Source organism: Crocuta crocuta, unplaced genomic scaffold, assembly GCF_008692635.1.
Source record: "Crocuta crocuta isolate KB4526 unplaced genomic scaffold, BGI_CrCroc_1.0 scaffold213, whole genome shotgun sequence".
NCBI lineage: Eukaryota > Metazoa > Chordata > Mammalia > Carnivora > Hyaenidae > Crocuta > Crocuta crocuta.
The window spans coordinates 3,135,667-3,153,118 of record NW_027529442.1 but is presented as its reverse complement, the minus strand read 5'-3'; the positions used below and the strand labels follow the sequence as shown (position 1 = coordinate 3,153,118).

The 17,452-nt window shown below is 40.1% G+C and overlaps 1 protein-coding gene across 1 annotated transcript in view; it reads left to right on the top strand.

The window, feature by feature from the left end:
* Positions 1–17,452, top strand: part of CADPS (calcium dependent secretion activator) — a 461,448-nt gene that overhangs the window by 319,106 nt on the left and 124,890 nt on the right. The window contains exons 12-13 of the mRNA XM_077760230.1: positions 8,147–8,283; positions 12,303–12,490. Of these exons, the coding sequence (XP_077616356.1) occupies positions 8,147–8,283; positions 12,303–12,490 (325 nt within the window). The remainder of the gene's footprint in view (positions 1–8,146; positions 8,284–12,302; positions 12,491–17,452) is intronic.

The following is a 17,452-nucleotide window of genomic DNA, read 5'->3' as shown; positions in this document are numbered from 1 at the left end:
CATGGATACCTTAACAGAGAGAAAGGTGGGGTAGGAGGCCCAAAGAGGTTATCTGACCAAGATTTCAAGAAAGCGCAGAATACTATTAATAAAGTAAATGCATTATATGAACACTAAAGAGGCCGTTCTACTTGATGGGAGGGTGTGCTCTAAGTAAGACCCCAAAAGAGGATTAATTTTTTAAAGGAGAGCTCTAATACATGGGACAACCACACACACACACACAAACAAGAAGTTAGGGACATGATCGGGTCCGTATAGTTGATTCACAAGAGCTTCAGCTTCACCATCTCACAATAGCGCAGAGGGTTTGGACCTCTGGTAGCAGCCTCTCTGCTACCCGCCCAAGAACAAGGATAGCAATAACTTTTTCGACGTCACTTGTATTTGTATTAATTTCTCTTAATACGCACCTGTGATAGAAAAAAGAAACTTTAAAACTCAGAAAAACCTTTCTCTTCGCTGAGTTACTGATGAAAGAGAAGCCACCATTCCTTTATTCATAGAGGGAAAAGCTGTCTGTCCACCCAATGTGTTGAGGGAAGACTTGACCTTAGAAGGAAATAGAAAAATCAGTCAAGAGAGCAGGCAAATATGTACTTGAGTATTCTGAATGCTGATTTAGAAACCATAGGTCATATCATTTCTCCTGCCCGTTTGATAATAGTACTTTCTTCTAACTCTTTCCGTTTCTTTAATTTGCTTTCTTTACCCCTTTCTTTCTTTTTTATTTTGTTTTGCATAAATGTACCCCTGGCTAGCAGACAGATTTTTTTTTCACCACTCCAAGCAGATACTTAATTTAACTTTACTTTACTTTGAATGTCTGATGAGGCATTTTAAAAGCTTACCATAGAATGTGAATATAGCGGGAATTTAGGATTTTGCTCTACTTTTTTTTTTAAAAAAAAGAATGAAAGAAAGGATGGATGAATAGATGATTGAATGAATTCTGTTCTGAGCGATTTACATATATTTGCACAACAACGCATTGCTATCCTAGTAGATTTCCAAATAGTCGTTTGCCTTTATTCCTTTCTATAGTTTTATCTCTGAGAGTTTTGCTGTATCTTCTTATATTGTCAACTTGCAGTTGCTACGTTGCAGGAATCNCCCTGGCTAGCAGACAGATTTTTTTTTCACCACTCCAAGCAGATACTTAATTTAACTTTACTTTACTTTGAATGTCTGATGAGGCATTTTAAAAGCTTACCATAGAATGTGAATATAGCGGGAATTTAGGATTTTGCTCTACTTTTTTTTTTAAAAAAAAGAATGAAAGAAAGGATGGATGAATAGATGATTGAATGAATTCTGTTCTGAGCGATTTACATATATTTGCACAACAACGCATTGCTATCCTAGTAGATTTCCAAATAGTCGTTTGCCTTTATTCCTTTCTATAGTTTTATCTCTGAGAGTTTTGCTGTATCTTCTTATATTGTCAACTTGCAGTTGCTATGTTAAAGGAATGGAATACCAAAGAATTAACTCAATGCCAAATTAATTCGCATGACCCCAAACCACACTGTAAATCACTTTCCTTCTCATTGCAAAAGTAAATGACTTTTTAAAAAAGAATAGACTCCCACAATTAGGTCGAAAAATTTCCAAACACCATAATAGGATCTACACAGTGCATGTTAAATGAAGGTTCATGTCTCTGTTAACTGTTTCAGGCACATTTTAAATGTATTATTCGTTAGTCAGCTGAGCGCACTCACGTCATATAATGATTTACAGTAAGATACATTATTAATTAGCCAACTACAGAAAGTTTATTTTTGTTCATGTCACAGGGAACATAAAGACATCATAAAGTACTCTGTAAATTCACTGAAAATGTAATAACTACAGCAGGGAAAATTACAGATCATTTACTTATTCATTTTGAGATCATTGACAAAATCTCTGTTCTTATTTTTACTCAAAGCAGCTCTCTTATACAGAATTATAAAAAACTAACTGGAAATAAACATCACATGTTTATCCCCTGGGTATACCGCCACAGTAGTTTTAAATTCAAGATTTTTGTGCAAAGTGCACTGTGGGCCTTCATAGCTTCTGAGAAGCCATGCTCTCTTGGCCATGCAAGTTAACTTGACTGAGTCAAGGGCACCATGAAGGAATTAAGTTGTTTCTCAAGGGCAGGAGGCATGGGAAGACCAATCTTTGACTTGCAGTGCAGAGCTCAGGCAGGGTACAACATCCCCTCATTACTTGATCAGGCGAAGAAAAACTCTTCTAGAAAAATCTGTAAACAGCCAGCTGCCATCAATCATTGTCATTTCTTTATTTCATGTCTTCTGATGAGGTTGACTACTGTCATTGTTCGTTATTGTCCAGACCATACATTCACTCTGGCACTGTCAAGCAGATATGACAAGCACACATTTTCCATATAAGAGAGATACAAAGTCACCTTTTAATTTGCAGTTGGGGTTCACAATGACTTTAGAGTCACATTAGCTATTCTCTTGCCTCTAGCATCCATCAGGAATAAAGCAGCTATAACCGTGCTCTAAATTTCAGTGATAAAGCAGCTACCTTTAGCTTTTTATAAAAGCAATTCATTAGAGAAAGGAGCCTCAGACAATTTACTAACAGTACAATAATTGTTTTTAACCACAGACTTTCGTTTTTCCTAGCATATGAAATGTTCCAAAACGTAATATTACCAAATGAAAAGAGAGAGATGACCTTTTGTCTTCATTCCCTTGGCTGTTAGAATAAGAGGAAAATCTCAATAAAATGAAAGTTTGAAAGCTGCATTAGTCCCTCCCCCCCAAGAAAATGACATTTATTTGGTAGACATTATTGCAAACTTATCTAAAAAAAAATGGTATGTCTGAAACAAGATCACACACATATGCTTGTTATTAAAATAAGAGATCATGAAAAATACATGTTTTCCATTCTAAGGAAGAAAAGGGAAACCAGTATCAAACAGGAAATAAACCCAGGCATCATGATCAATTAAAGAACAACATAACTAGTAGGGTCACCAGTTAGTGACAGCAGTTGGATTTTAATGGAGTAGATTAAATGAGAGTATAAAATCCACGTAATCATATCACTTTAGGAACCAGTAGTTTCCCAACATTCCTTAAATGCCAAACCAACATTGTTTCTGAGCAAACTTGGGGTAAAGTTTTGATTAGTTTCCACTTGAAAGTGCACTTGCCTGCCTTAAGTCCATCAGCCTGCTTCTGTGTCATGGATACCATTACCAACGCTTTAAGTTTCTTACTGTAGTTTAGGTACGTATGTCAACTTTATTCACCTAAGATTAGTCTGAAGTCATCAGTCATCTCTATTCCCGTGCTATACAGGACTTCAAAATCTTTATGCAGCTAAACCCCAGAAGGAAAACAAGTAGCATTGTTTGGAAGATGTGTTGAATTATGCCCTACCTACAGAGCCTATAAAATTACACGGCCAATTTTTAGGACATTTGGAGCCCTTGCAATCCAAGGAAAACTTAGGAACCATTCAGCCAGGTCTGGAAAAGGCAAAGGTTGAAGTCCGTTTTTAAAATGCAGCCAATCCTGAATTTCTTTAAAAAAAAACAAACAAAACCCCCACGCACTCATGAAAAAGAGCATTGGTATGCATCTCCCAAAGCAAGAGATAATCCAAACATCATTGGAGATTTCAGCAGCCACTTTAGACTCCTAATTCTGTTTTCCTTACCCTAAGTGTTCAAATTCATTTTCATTCTCCTGACACAAGCCAAACATTGGCAAAGGAAGCGATCCCAAGGTGTCCTGAATTCGGGAAGTCACTTTCTTGTATTTTGCCTCGGGCTGTTTTCCCCTTGCTAACGGCAGCCTTGGAGTTTTCTTTTCTCTTTAATCAGCCAGTTCCAATTGTTGGTACAGGGGGAAATGGAGTTGCGAGGAGCATCTATTTTGTAATGTTGGGCACTGTGGGAGAACAGACTGGGGCAGTGCACGAATGACTATATGGTGTTGCTTGGGAAGCACCCACAAGTTCTTTGAAACAGAATTTGGAACAGCTGGACCACTGCAGTGTTTTATTTTAAAATAGACAACATATGTAATGCATATGGTCCTAGACATGTATGGAGACACAGGCAGACAATCTGAATGGTATCCAAAGACACCTGCACCTAGAATTCTGTTTCCTTCTAGAAGATTTTTTTTTCCCCCGAAGAGCACATGTTCCCACTTTTGGATTTGCAAGATGCCATCTGAATCCCCATGTGTGTGACTCCTTAATAAAGTCAATGGGAAGTTTCCTGGGATGGAAGTGTCAGAATGAGTCAGTTAATAAACACCACCTCAGGACCTGGGTCCTCAGAATGCTGGCAGGGTGGAAAGAACAGACCAGCAACTTGCCCTCAAGGAACGAATTACCTAGCAAGGGATTCGACTTGTATGTGGGCATTCTGACCACAGAAAAACCGGAACGTAAACCACCAAGAACACAGAGACAGGACGTGGGAATTAGTTGTGCAAGGGCAGAGAAGAAGTACAATGCAGAGAGGCTGGGAAGGCTCCCAGCTTCCTTGAAGCAATATGGCTTAAGAAGCAACCTGTAACGAACATTAGCCATAAATACAGAGACATCCTTGGCTCGCTGGAAACGTTAAACAAGCTGGCTTCAGGAGCACTGAGAAATCTGCCCACTCACTCACAGCTAAGGTTCATTGAGCACTTACTGTGTGCCAGCTGCCCAGGTGCTTCTCAGCAGAATCTCTCAGCAGCCTTCCCCGGGTAGAATCAAACACTCTTCTCAACTGACAAATGAGGAGGAAGACACTGAGAAGCACCAAGCAGTCTGCCTCACATCACATCCCTAGTAATGGCAGGGCTAGCCTCAAATTCAGTCTCTGTGACCCCTTAAGCCCACCCACTTAACCGCCTGCTACCCTAGCTCAAATAAACTGCTCACACTGAATTTAGTCTATCAATACTTCGTTAAATCAAGAAATAGAAAATATTTGTTGGAGTGAATTTATTTATTTTGATGAAATAAATCCACTCTTTTAACACATATGTTTCGAGTGCCTGCTGTGCACCAGGTACTGAGAGGGACTTGTTCTAGGTGCTGGGGATACAGCAGGGAAAAAAAAATACCCAAACCCCTGCTGGCATCGAAGTTAAAATGAGACCCCTTCCCCTGACACCTTAAAATAGTGTTCTTGCTCCCCTCCCCACCCCATTCCACTTCCTTTTTCTGAAGAAAATAAGCTCAATGAGACTCTCAAAGATTTCATGGTAGCCAGCCACCCTTTTAAGTGCTCTTGAGTTGTTGGAACCATTAAGATAATGAGGCTAAATCTGAGTAAATGATGATTTTGTGTAAGCAAAATCCAGAGGCTGTTCATTTTACCTGCTGGAAATTCTCGCTGCATTAAGCGCCATCTTACACTTGTAGACAGTATGCAAAGAGCTTAAGAAAAGTTAAATGACAATGACCTCAGCAAGGGACGTGAAAATTCGGCTCATTTTACACCTAAGGAAACTGAGTCTCCCAAGATCCACAAGCCGGAATCCCTCAGCTATTTAAAAATAGAGCTCAAAGGAGACCCCAGGCCTCCCAGAGCAGTCCCAGGCTCATCTCCATGTGGACAGAGAGAGAGAAGGAAGGAAGGAAGGAAGGAAGGAAGAGAGAGAGAGAAGGGAAAAGGGATTTTCTGAAAAGGAACACAGGCTGACTTTAAGCATATTTTTTCTGGAAGCCTCCTTTCAAACGTAAGTAAAGGCAAAATCGTTCTTTAGATGTACTCCAAGCCAGGAATTAGCCCGGTGAAGCTGTATTGTGATAACATCGGGGGGGCGGAGAGTGGATCTGTAGCCAGGTCTCCGCGGAGGAGCCAACTTGCCGTTTCCGCTCCGTTTCCTGAGTGGGCAGGCAGCAAGGCGAAATAGTTCATCGCAAAGTTTTCAAGAGGCTCAACAAATAAAGAAACAGAGACTCGAAACCTGTGTCATACACTGAAAGCTACGGAAAAAACCCCCTTCTCTCTGAGCTAAATGACCGCTTACGCCATCGTAACTGAAGAGCAGTAAAGTAGCCGAGCCAAACTGGCAAAGTAAGGCCCGGGCCGACTTGTCAGCTTGCAGCCTCTTCTGAGAAATCCGAGAGCAAGAAGCTGGTGCTAGCCAAAATGCCTCCTCTCTCTGTTAAAATTGGGAAGCACGAGATGGGTGAGGCTTTTTATGAGGATGAAATAGGATGAGCAATTAGTGTGCTCCGCTGTTAGTTTTCCTCGATGAAATTGACCTGGGACTGACCGGAAGGAGGTGGGAAGGCATCATCTGTCCTGAAGGATGGACAGGTACCACCTGGGTTTCAGGTTCGCCTTCCTGGCAGGGGAGATTTAAAGTTGGAGCAGGTTTAGGACGCTTGCCTCGGGCCAGAGGAGTCTCACACAGACATAGTCTAGAAGCAGCTAGCTTTTTTCCCCAGCATCAACTTCCCGGCCACCCCTCTTGCTAGCCATCCGGAAGTCAGAGGAGAAATACAGCTTGGAGCCCAAACAACCAACAAAGAATCCTCACATATAAAGCACCTAACTTCACATTGAAAGCTCTTTCTTGACGACAAATCGGAGGCAATTAACACAGCAGAGAGAATTCTTTCAGGTTCTCTAATATAATTCTCACACGTGTGATATTCCTTCCAAAGGCTTGCGTTTTATCATCCCCATGGAGCAACTTGGCTATTAAAATACGCATTCTTCAGTCTGTCTTCTGGATGCCATTGCTTCTGTGTGTCTAGGGCATAAACAACACATCTCGTTCAAACACTGACCACTTGCTGCTTTTATGAAAAACGACTAGAGATTTTAAAAATCCAACAGTAAGAGGGCAAAAATCTGACACACCGTGGATTTAGGTCTGAATGATACACCAAGTCAGTAACGCGATGAGAAATATTCAGCTTAAAGCCAGCCTGCTACCAAAATTTAAGTCTTCAGTCATACCCCAAGCATAGAAGGGGGCGGGGGAGGGGTAAATGCCTGCGATAAAGGCCATATATGAAAATATATCCAAACACTCTCTCAAGTCAGAAATTGATTTTCCTCCTGTCCAGACAGTACTCTGGCCCCAGGCAGGTCCCCCTCTTCTGGTAGAATATTGCATTCGAGGGGATAAATAAACTCTTGCTTAATTTGATATACAATGCTTTTTCTTTGCAGTGAGCATAGCAGGAATCAGTGAACATGAGGTGGAGTGAGCGAATTCCTTTAATGTGTAGGCTCTTCATTCCTACCTCTCCGGGATTTGCTTGTTCTCACTTGAGTTGAATTCTGAGTTATTTTGCCGATTGAGTATAGAGTATTTTAGTTACACATATTGAGATTAATTAGTTAGCCCTTAGGAGGTTTTGCTTGCAGCCTTCACCCTGTAAGAAAAAGTGTGAATACATTGAGACTATTAATTCACAATAAATGGCAGATCATAGCCCTCGCTGAGTAAATCTGTTTGTCTCTTTCATAAGCTTTGCTAACTGTAAGCACACTATAAGGCAATGACCTTGGCTATCACAAACTAAATTCCCATTTAACTTATTCTCCAGGTTTCAATGAAAATCTTTTGTTATTATTATTTTTTTTTTAGTTTTGGAGGGCGGGGACCCAGATCTTTTGTGAAACCAAATTGGCAATGGGGATTTGGAAGGGGAGGATACAAATATTGTCACTTGGCTGAAAATCAGCATAACTCTTTTTCCAGATAATCCCAATAATTGTAGAGAAATTGCTCTAGACATAACCACTGGAATGGCAGAATCTATTAAAAACCTAAAAAAAAAGAAAAGCTAACTAGGCTTTTATAAGCAAAGATCCGATCTGCTTTCAGTGTTTGGTGAATTGCAGGCGAAGTTACGGTCGTGTGCTTAGTTTTTAAAGAGCAACATAAATGCACTGGAGTTGTGATCATTTGATAAACATATTGATGCCAATATATTTTTGCCTAAATGCAATAAACTCACCAGTAAGTGATGCAAGTTGACAATGGGAGGTAAAAAGAATATCTTGCGGATGTTGGTGGGAGGCAAAGGGGAAACAGCTAGCATTCATAATGTCTAGTGAATTCCTGTGTGTTTGAAATGTCAAAGAAAATGTGATGTGTTTCTCTAAATTGTGTCTCTCTCTACATGTATAAATGAACAGACGCAGATAGAGCTCAAAAACATGGCATGGATGAATTTATCTCTTCCAACCCCTGTAACTTTGACCACGCTTCCCTCTTTGAGATGGTGCAGCGCCTTACTTTGGATCACAGACTTAATGATTCCTATTCTTGCCTGGCAAGTATATTCTTTGGTCTACAGCAATTTAAACGTGATGAACATTTTTTTAAATACAGTTATTTCTCTACCTTTATATCAGAAGCTCTCTTCTCTGTTACAGAGCCCCTTTAACAATTGCAAAATGTGTTCTTGATTTCCTGGGTTGAGATAGTTTTACTTACCAAAGAAAGAAGACAGAGCGGGAGGCGGTTATCAGTAGAGATGGATCCAATTCCCCAGCCTCCCCATCTAAGCTTCCCCCTTTTCAGCTGCTACATGAGAAATATTCCCAGGAGGGTAATCGAGTTTGGCACCTGCTTGTGGAGAACTTGTAAAAATTGCCTCGGTTTCTTAGACTTTAAGATTCTCCCTCCCTCCCCTTCTCAGATGATAAGACCCTGTGCTTCGGTCTCAGAAATGAATGTGTTCTTTTTGTTTATTTTTCAAAAATCAAAATGATTTGTACATAAACTTCACTTCACTTTTCAGAAGCTAAACTGGTTTGGATTTGTTTGTTTGGATGGCTTCTTGTTATCCAGAGCCTTCAAAGCATTTTTCACCCTTTGGGGGAATTTTTTTATGGTGCTTTAGACGTTAAGAAGTCCAGCTCTCCTGCAAGAGCATCACCATTTCTTGAAATCCTGCTCTGAGCCTAGATTTAAATCATTTAAATTCAAGGGACAACTATTATGTCTTTTTAAAAATTCTGTCTTTATTGGATTCCTGAAGATATATTTTGGGCTTTTTACTTATCAAATTCAGAAGCCTAAAAAAGACCCAGTTTATTTCCTTTTATAAACCATCAATTGTTACTTCATTTCTTAAAAGTAAATGGTATAATCCCACTCTATAGATGGGAAAGGTGAGGGAAAATAATGAAATGACTTTATACAGAGGAAAAGGCTCATCCCTGACTCTGCTAAGGTTAATATGTCTGTATAGTGTAATGTTATATAATTTACTATCGGTAACATGTTATTGACGGTAATGCTAATATAATGAATATGTGTTTCTTTCCCATGACACGCTATTTCTTAAATCTATTCTTACTACTTTTTATTTTAAATTCCGTTTTTTTCCTGTAACCAGAAGCCAAACTATTAAAAATAGTAGATAAAATAGTCTCAAAAACAGAAACGGGATTATATGGAATAATTTATTAATCTGCGTCTCATAAAAGATTCATTGATGATCTTGGGTTTAGAATCACTTCATCAGAAGAATCTGAACTTTGCCAAATTGGAAAGGAACACATCACTTTGACTTCAAAAAAAAAAAAAAAAAAAAGCTTACCTTGCATTGCAAGGCAATTTTTCCCAAACGTGTTTCCTGTGATTATGTGATTATTCACATAATTATAAGTTGCTTTCATGAAAGTTGTAAGAATATGCCACTGAGCTTAAATCATTCCCTTTAATGTATAATTCCTATTCTCTTGAGGAATTTTTTTAAGGTGTATTATCTTCAAGACTTTTTTCACATCATCATTTTTTAAAACAATTTTCTTTTTCACCAAGAGATTTGTCACTAAGAAGAGTTAGTAAATGGCCTCCAAAAAATTAAACCAGAAGTGAAATTGTGAAACTTGCTTCACATTAATCATGTGTAGGCTTAAAAATATGCTCCAAAATCCACAATTAATTATGAATAGCGTAAAATCGTCTCCTCCTGCATTTTTATACCTGTATCTATTAATCATTACCCCAACATTTCAGAAAATAACAGCAATTAAAAGAACCTTATCTCCTGCCTGCCTCTATATATTTCATTTTCTCATTATTACAATCTTTTTTTTTTTTCAGTTAGTTTTGGAGACCGACCAGCAGGGATACATAAATTTTTCTGTGTCTTCGACTGAGTTCCTAATTGATATTTCTTCAACTCTTTTCAAAGCAGCTATTTTGGCATCTACAAAAGACTTGGTGTCATCTGAGTCGTAGAAAATATATTTTAATCTTTCACAGCAGTGTTGTTTCTAAGATTTAGCATTTGGGGTAGCAGATGGAGTGGCAAAGAAGTTGCCTATAGGGGCAGCCCACTGCCTCGACTACTCTCCCGCCCTTCGCAGTAACTTATAATTTGAAATAGGAAAGATGCCGTCTTGCGTTGGATGCATTGCTAAGCTGCGTGTTGTCAATCGAAGATTCCCCAGATCACTGATACGAGATCAGAGTGTTGCAGAGGCCGCCCTCTCCGCACTTCTGTGGCCCACCCCTGCCCCCGTCACCATCTCCTTTTGCGTTTTCTCTCCCGAGGAGGAGCGATATTCAAAAGACTTAGAGAGGACCCTAAAAGTAAAATTAGATTTATATTTAAAATAATTCTAAATTCCCAGCTTACCATGTACCACCTAAGCTGGCTCACAGGTTTCCCCCCACGGCTAACGAAAAGTTTGCTTGATGCCACCTCCCTTTTACGAAAGACCTGTTAGTAGGTTTGTTTTCAACCTCCGTTGCGGGTTGTTTTCTATCGATAACCAGAAGAAATCCAAGGAGGATTTTCACTTTCACAAAATGATTATTGCTTCTTCACTTTACACCATTTTGGCTTTGTGCAAGGTTTCGTGGGAGCATTCCTTTTTCCGATAGCGAGGGAAACCTGTCTTTTAAAAATTTTTTTATTTATTTCTCTATTTTTATTTTTGCTTTGGAGAGGTACCAAAACTGACTGGTCAATCAAATCAAAACTGATTTGATTTCAGGCTTGGCTGCGGGTGACCTTGAGCCGGTCACACAGCCTTCCTGAGCATCTATTTTTTCAAGTGCATCATGGAGGCACTGATTTCTGTGCTATCGTGCTTCCCAACTGCTCTGAATCAGAGATTCCATCCAGGTTCTCTTTTACAGCAGTGTTTCATCTGGCCATACAACAAGCAAATAAATAATAAGAAAACATGTAATTGCCAGGGGAAAATAAAACAAAATGCTAAGCGAGGCCCAAGAAGCACCTTGGAGTTTAATTGTATCATGTCTGATTCACAACCTGAAAACTTAGTTGCGTTGCTCTCTTTGCAAAGTTATGTCAGTACCTTCATTACAAAATTTTAAAAAGATTCTCTTTCGGGGTGCCTGGGTGGCTCAGTCGGTTAAGCGTCTGACTTTGGCTCAGGTCATGATCTCACGGTTCGTGGGTTCAAGCCCCACATTGGGCTCTGTGCTGACAGCTAGCTCAGAGCCTGGAGCCTGCTTCAGTTTCTGTGCCTCCCTCTCTCTCTCTGACTCTCCCCTGCTCATGCTGTCTCTCTCTCTCTCTCTCAGAAATAAATAAAACATTAATATTTTTAAATAAAAAATAAAAAGATTCTCTTTCAAAGCGAAAAGAATGTATGAAGTCCTAAAAGGCATGTAGACCAATCCTAACATTTTTATTGCTTCAGAGTAGAAAAAGCAGAAGATGTATATTAAGCCAGAGCTACTTCTGTTTGTTTGTATTATTTCTGAGTCGCTGAACAGCCCTGATTTCCGCTTCCTCATCTATGAGATGGAGAGAAACCTGTCCTGCCTACCACACAGGATTGCTGTGGGGTCCCAACAAAAGTTCTGTCAAGTGTAAAGCACGATACCAATTTAAGACTTCATGTTACCATTTTCTCTTACCAGTAACCAAGATCTCACCCTGTCCCCACCCCAACATTCTTAGAAGGTGTATGGTTCAGCATTAGAGCAGCAAACGAGGTTGTGTTTCTGGACTCGTGCTATCTGCTAATCCAGACACCACCACTTACTAGCTCTGGGATGCTAGGGAAATCCCATGTCCTCCCTTGAGTTTCCCAGCCATCCGACAGGGATGACAGGGCCTATCCCATAGGGCTGTCACAAGGCTTAAAGCAGCCAGCACACACCCAAGACAGTTAGCACAAGTGGCTGGGACTTTAGAAGAAACCAGTAAGTGTTGACTCTGGAAATTTTTAAACCCCCTTCTCCAGTTACTCCCGAATGTAGCAGCTCTCCAAAGCAAAACAAAACAAGACACAAAACAGCGACAACAACCAAAAAACCTGTATTTAAAAGAAAGTCTCTCCTTTACTTCCCAAACAGGGCTGGTTCAGTCCTGGCCAGGTGTTTGTCCTAGATGAATATTGTGCCCGAAATGGAGTCCGAGGGTGTCACCGACATCTCTGCTACCTCAGAGACTTGCTTGAACGGGCGGAAAATGGCGCCATGATCGACCCCACCCTCCTTCACTACAGCTTCGCCTTCTGTGCGTCCCATGTCCACGGGAACAGGTAAGCACTTGTCCAGAGGTATTCCTCAAAAAACAAAAAAAAAAGAGCTTTTTTTAAGGCATTGGCCATGGTATATGACTTGTCCTGCTTTCAGTATGATCTCAAACTCTGTATCCATTCCCATTCTTTCTGTAGCACACACACACACACACACACACACACACGAACACACACAGGTGTTAGTTTCTTCTCCCTTCAAGAAGCTTTAAAAAAAAAAAGGCAAACAGGACTTCTAACGTGGTCTCTGAAGGTGGAACAATCTAGGTTCAAGTCATGGCTCCTCCATTTGCTAGCAGAGATGCTGGATGGTAATGAAACCCTCTGTGCTACAGTTTTCTCATCTACAAATCAGGGATCATAGTGTTCTCATGGGGTGGTTGAGACGATCTGGGTGGGCTCAGCACAATGCCTGGAACATGACAAGAGCTTCATACATGTTTACTTTTGCTGTGATTATCGTTCATTCCATAAATATTTAATGATGATTTACTGGGTGCCAGGCACTCTGGTACACATTCAGCGTATGTGGTGAGCAAAACAAGGCAGCGAACAAGGGCAGGTCGGCACTCCGAAGGCAAGGAGTAATATTCCATACTAGCATTTAATAAGGGAAGACAGCTCAGACGGCATGTAAGGACGGCAGGGAGGGTGTCCCTGAGGAAGAGATGTTGGGCTGGGAACTGAAGCACATGTAGGAGTTGAGTGCTTCCAGGCAAAAGGAGCAGCGCGCACAAATGCCCTGCAGAAGGCGAAAGCCAAGCACACTTCAAGAGCTGAAAGAAGCTAGGTGAAGCTGGAAGGCAAAGATAATCATAACACTTACAGTTTAACCACAGAGCTGGGAGGAACTTCAGAGATCACAGTGTAACCAACCCCCTCGTTTCATAGGTTTTCTAGACAAGGCCAGAACATCAGTTCTCCTAACTCCATACTCAGTACTCTTTGTTTAGACATTGCCCAGCTCCTGGAGGAAAAGATCCGTGTTCTGAATAATGCAAAGCGGCAAATAATTTAAGAACATTACCATTTGGCTCTGAAGACATGGAATAAATTTCCACATTGCCACAGCCAGTTTACTATCCCAATGTATGTAGCCTCACGTTGCTATAAAGACAAGCCTGCGTTCCCTCGAGCACCTCAACCAATAGCCAGGAAAGGCACATCCAGGAAAAACTAGGTAGCTTCCGAACCCCGAAAAAATTGGTGCTGCGTGGATTTTAAATCAGGCCATCAGTTATCTTCCTCTTCGCAAGCTAGACAACTCTGAGATATCTGCGGGATTTGTTCTGTGCTTTTCTTCTCTCCAGTGCTGGGAGGTTTTATGAGATACAATGTCAACATTTAGAACTAGGTAACAATAGCATTGTAGGTTTGAATATTTAACAAGCAACAAGGTTTTCATCACCTCCCGTTGTTATAAGGTTTGCTAGCCCAGCACATGACCTTTTATTGATGTAAAAAATATTTATGAAAACTCTGCTACCTGGGGAGTATCTGTGCATAATTCTGCTTTTTATAAATATGTACACTTTGATGACTATCTGTTACAGCCTCTTGGACTGAGTTCTTTAAAGAGAGAGAGAGAAGTTGCATTATATTCTCTGGGTTGTCACACTGTATTCTACATATGTTACTGAATAAGAAAGTGTTATAAAATAATGAAGTGTTTTTGTAAACTCCCTGGTAAACATCATCATGAATTATGATACACATTGTCTGGATTTCATATTGTAAGACTGCCACTTGATTCACAGTTAGGTTTATACATCTTGTCATGGAAACAGTTTTGGATTTCTTATTTTCTTTTCAGTTCCGATTTTCCTTATGCAAGTTTGCATCTTTTTTTTTTTTTTTGCTTATTATTTTAGTTTGAATGCATTTGCTCTTGCTGTTTGATGCATCCTTCTTTTTCTTTCTTTTGTTTGTGCATGTATGTGTGCTCTTGATTCTCCTGTGGCTGGCCACACTGTGTGCATGCCCCATGTGGCCACCCACTCTCCAAAGTCAACAAATGCATGCGTATCTTAGTGGGCTGCCACCAATTACAGACCCTGAGGGGAGCAAAACTCCCTCCCCATCTGAACCAGAGGCTAAAAAAGATACCAAAAAGGAATCCAAAAAAAGAAAAGATTGCAAAACGCAGGCAAATCCAGAGCCCAAAAGGTAAGAAGGTCATGTGTGTGTTGGCTTGTGTTTTGCGATGTCTATGCCATTCCCCCCATCCACGCCACGACTTCCACCTTAGCGAACAGCAGGCTTTGTGTGTTTCTGAAGTCTCCGTTCCTTTAACGGGTTTCAAAGGTAGACTTTAAAAGAGAATCATAGCAATGGGCAAAATACCATGTATTAGGACTCAATGTGAGTCAGGTGCTTAGTGGCTCTGAGAACCCATTCATATTAAAAAAAACCAAGTCATGTGTAAACAGAATCAGGAATCAGAATGCTTTTTTAGTGGCATCTAGTTAAGGGCCTGCTACCTTACCGAGTCATTTGAAATAAGCAACCCGTGCTTTGTAATTTTGAAATTATGTTTAAGGAGCAAATAGAATAGGTTGTTATAAGATGAGTCTATACATTTATAGTAGCTACATCATTTTTAGCAAGCCTTTCTCAGTTCCACATTGATCTTAGGAGACAAAGCTATCTTTAGATAATGACTTATAACAACACAAAGCAAAACCTACCACTAAATGAATGGCTCTTCGTAGAATCACTTATATAATGAGGTCACCTTGAAGCCATCTTCAAGTTCTAAAATTATATTTATCCTCTTCTGTTCTCTTTGTCCTTTAGGGCTGCTCTCATTGTGAGTTGATAAAAATGGCCAATTGGTGGCTTTTCCCCCCCTTAATAGACTTGCAGTCATTTCCAGTGTTATCCTTATGTCCTTCTTCACCTTCCTTATCCTTACCACAAATTAATCTTGTCATTTGAAAGTTTCCTTGTTGTGGTTTTGAAACTGATATTATGACCTGGTGTTGCCAAGAGACACAAGGTTCACAAGCAGGTATGTTTTTCGCTCTCAGTATGAATTTGTTCACCGGAATATTTCTGAGTCCTGAAGTATTTACAGTTCGCTTGTAGGCAGACTGAATGAAAATACTAACTTCACTTCCTAGAGAATGTGGCAGGCTGTCAATCAACATGTCCCAGTCTGATAGGGAACTTTTCAAACTTGCGGCGTGTAAAGATGGAGGTGAGGTAAAGTTTTTGTTTGTGTTTTCCGAACGAGAGTTAGACTGCAAAGCAATGGTAGCTTGCAGCCAACGAGAAAGCACTGAAGAGGCCTCTCTGGTTGCTGTCCAAGGTGCTGAGTGGTCAGCATTGAAACAGAAAGTAAACCAACCGCCACATTCGATTGAGCCTGCCCTGTGCCTTGAAAAACTGTCGGAAAGGATCTTGAATGGTACTTTGATGAGCTTATGTGTGTATATTGCATGTTTTAATGCAGATGAAATCATAATTTTAAATATCAGTCGTGTAGCACTCTGCAGTTTATTCTATACGTTCCGTCTCATTTGCTGCAACATTTTCAGGTTATTTTTTACATCCATTTTGCGGAGGATGAAACTGAATGTCTACAAATTTAAGTGGCAAACTCAGATATTCTGAGTCCAAAGCTCTTCCTCTTTGCCCTACATCACCATCGTGTGAAGACTCTAAACTCAAGGTCTGAGTTTAGAGTCTGTTCTGCATAAATCCAGGATTATCATATCTTAATTCTTTGCCTCAGTTTTCTCATCTGCAAGATGAGCATGTAGTATCATAGCACATCTCATATCCTGTCAAACTCTTAAATTATCTTCTATAGATTATAATAACAAATTAAATAAGCCATTCTCATATTCCATAAAAAAAAGTTGAATTAAATCAAGGATAATTGCTGCCATTTGATAAGTGCTCACTCTATGCCAGGGACCGTGTGAAGTGTTGTTCAGATTTATTATCTCATTGCATCCTTGTTACATCCAAGTGAAATATTACTATTAGTTTCCTCTAACAGAGGAGAAGTTTGAGGCTCAGTAAGTTCAGTCACTCTGTTGCAAACACGGTGTGGTCCTAAATCAGAACGGACAGTCTGACTTTGGAGCTGGCATTTGTATATGGTGTAAGATGCCAAATTCAGCCATTTGATAGGAGTTTCAGCATTTCCAGGCTGGATACTGTAACAGTCATCTGAATTAATTAAAGAGTTTTCCATTTTTGTCCTAAAGATGTCCAAAATCAATATGGCCAAATTACCTGGTAATTTTGGCCTGGTGAAGAAAGCCACCGTATATCTGGAGTTTTAGACACATAAGAGCAGAGTCTCCTTTGAACATGAATCAACAACCTTTAGGTGTGGAGAAACCATTTTTGCCAACTTTTTTTTTTTTTTTTAACCAGGATGAACACTATTTTCATGTGTAGATGTTCTCTATTCTTTGGCCCAGATTGAGAAGGCACTCATGACTCATGGAAACAAATTGCCCTTTAATTGAATTTAACTGAACAATAGAAGCCATTCCTGTTGTCATTTCCCAAGCAGCTTCTGATTAGGTAAAGTACAGCCTTTTACCTAATCATTAACTTTTTACCTATTAATAATGCAGCATACCCAAAAGTGGAGGGAGAGCCCTTCCCTGCTGCAGTTGGAAATCATTAATGGCCACTCAGCTGCTGATGACTCAGATTCGCCCACCTTCTCTGGAAGCCTGAGCCACATCTTTGTGGAAAACTATGCCTATGTGAATCTACAGCATCGGATCAAAAGTAGACACATCTGGTCAATCAGGAAGATGATTGCTACTTATAATTCCAGGCACTGGAAGCTATGGAAACATCCACATGTTTAGCATCTTTTAGAATAGTGGCTCTTGACTGGGAGCAGGTGGGAAGGTGATATTTTATCCCACGGGACATTTGAAAATGTCTGGAGACATTTTTGATTGTCACCTAGGGAAGGGGTGGTACTATTGTCAC